General features: G+C 50.0%; 1 protein-coding gene across 1 annotated transcript; it reads left to right on the top strand.

Moving 5' to 3' along the window:
* Positions 1-449: 449 nt before the first annotated feature.
* LOC128276527 (serine/threonine-protein kinase 40-like) lies at positions 450-1433 on the top strand (the record flags this gene model as incomplete). Its single annotated transcript, XM_053014984.1, has 2 exons — positions 450-1181; positions 1248-1433. Coding segments are annotated over exons 1-2 (591 nt in total), but the record flags the coding sequence as incomplete, so codon positions are not given.
* Between the last annotated feature and the right edge of the window lie 20 nt (positions 1434-1453).

Here is a 1453-nt window from a genome sequence, read left to right as displayed (position 1 = left end):
ACGGCTCAAAGGGCTTCGCACAATGCATTTTACCTTATTTGCATCGAGAGCCCATAACACTGTTGCGAGGTATTTTTATCGGACGTGTCAATAACAACAATAGATAATAATAATAGATAACAATTTCACAATGCAACGAAACTCGGCAACAATTCAAAAGCCGTCACATTCTTTGTGTGCTGCTGACAGCATCGTGCTGTGAGTTTCGTGTTCGGATTTGTTCGGATTTGTTCGGGATTTGTTCGGGATTTTCGTAGGTTGACTCGGGTGTCAGGTTCGTCATCAAAGTTAGGTTCGCAGTGTCAAAGTTGGGTTCAAAAATCTATAGATTCATAAAAACAACATTCATAAAATTTTGACGTTTAAACGGTTTTGACAAATAAACAAAAGGTGATAGAATATACTTTTATTATAGTTAAAGTACTTAATATTTAAAAGAGACGAATGTTAGGCTATTACTCAAAGTCTCTATAATTGAACAGACCTCCCCACCCGATCCTCGCCAGGATGTCTCTGTCTCGGTGATCGCCTTTGTTTTTCAACAGCTGGCGCAATAAGCGTTTTTCCTTCGTAGCTTCGCCAAAGAAAACTCCAGCCCGATTTGGTCGTCTGCTGCCGCGGCAACCTAACCGTTCGCCGTTTGTCGTTTGTTGCCTGTGCGGTGCGGTATCTACGGTGCCAGTGTTCCGGGGAGTTACGTGCCGTCTCTTGGACCGACGGAGTTTGGAGAAGTGCTGCGCAGTTGGTGGGCGACGCTGTCCGAGGCGCGCGAGGGGATGTTCCGGGCGGGCAGGAAGCAGCTGGGCAAACGGCAAACGGCGAACGGTAACATTAATGGGGCTTCGAAGAAACTTCGAACCGATCAGCGAGTACCAAACTTTGAGGATACGGCAGCAGGAAAGGAAGCTGACCAGGGCGTACCGGATCCGAAAGGGATGCCGGACGACGGCACGGCCGGTGGCTATTCAGTGCTAACACACGAACGCCGCGTCGTACGTGGCCAGACCGGGAAGAAGTTTCTTGATTGTGAAATTCCTCGCTTCGGAACGCTGGTCGAGCGTACACGTTGCCGATCGGCGGGTGACTACATTATTGGCCACGAACTGGGCACGAGTCCCGGCGTTCTGCAGGTCCAGTACCTGGCGCGAAAGGCAGGAACCGACGAGTACTATCTGTTGAAGGTATGAACGAGGCACCGGCCTACTAAACTAACGATGACGAGTCTCTGATCCATTGTTTCCCTTCAGATTCTTAGCTTCGATCCGGGCTCGGAAGTGGTCCACAAGGAGGTGATCCAAGCGAAGATACTGCATCACAACGAGTACACGCTCCTGTCGATGTTGGCCGATCTCGATGGCGTCATCAACGAGCGCGGTTTCTTCAGCGATTACGCGTTCGAGGAGCGCGAACAGGAACAACCGGACGGTTCATGGGTGACCATTTACACGGGACG

Source organism: Anopheles cruzii, unplaced genomic scaffold (genome assembly GCF_943734635.1).
Source record: "Anopheles cruzii unplaced genomic scaffold, idAnoCruzAS_RS32_06 scaffold01479_ctg1, whole genome shotgun sequence".
Lineage (NCBI taxonomy): Eukaryota > Metazoa > Arthropoda > Insecta > Diptera > Culicidae > Anopheles > Anopheles cruzii.
Note: the sequence above shows the minus strand (reverse complement) of the source record. Positions and strands in the feature narration are given on the sequence as shown.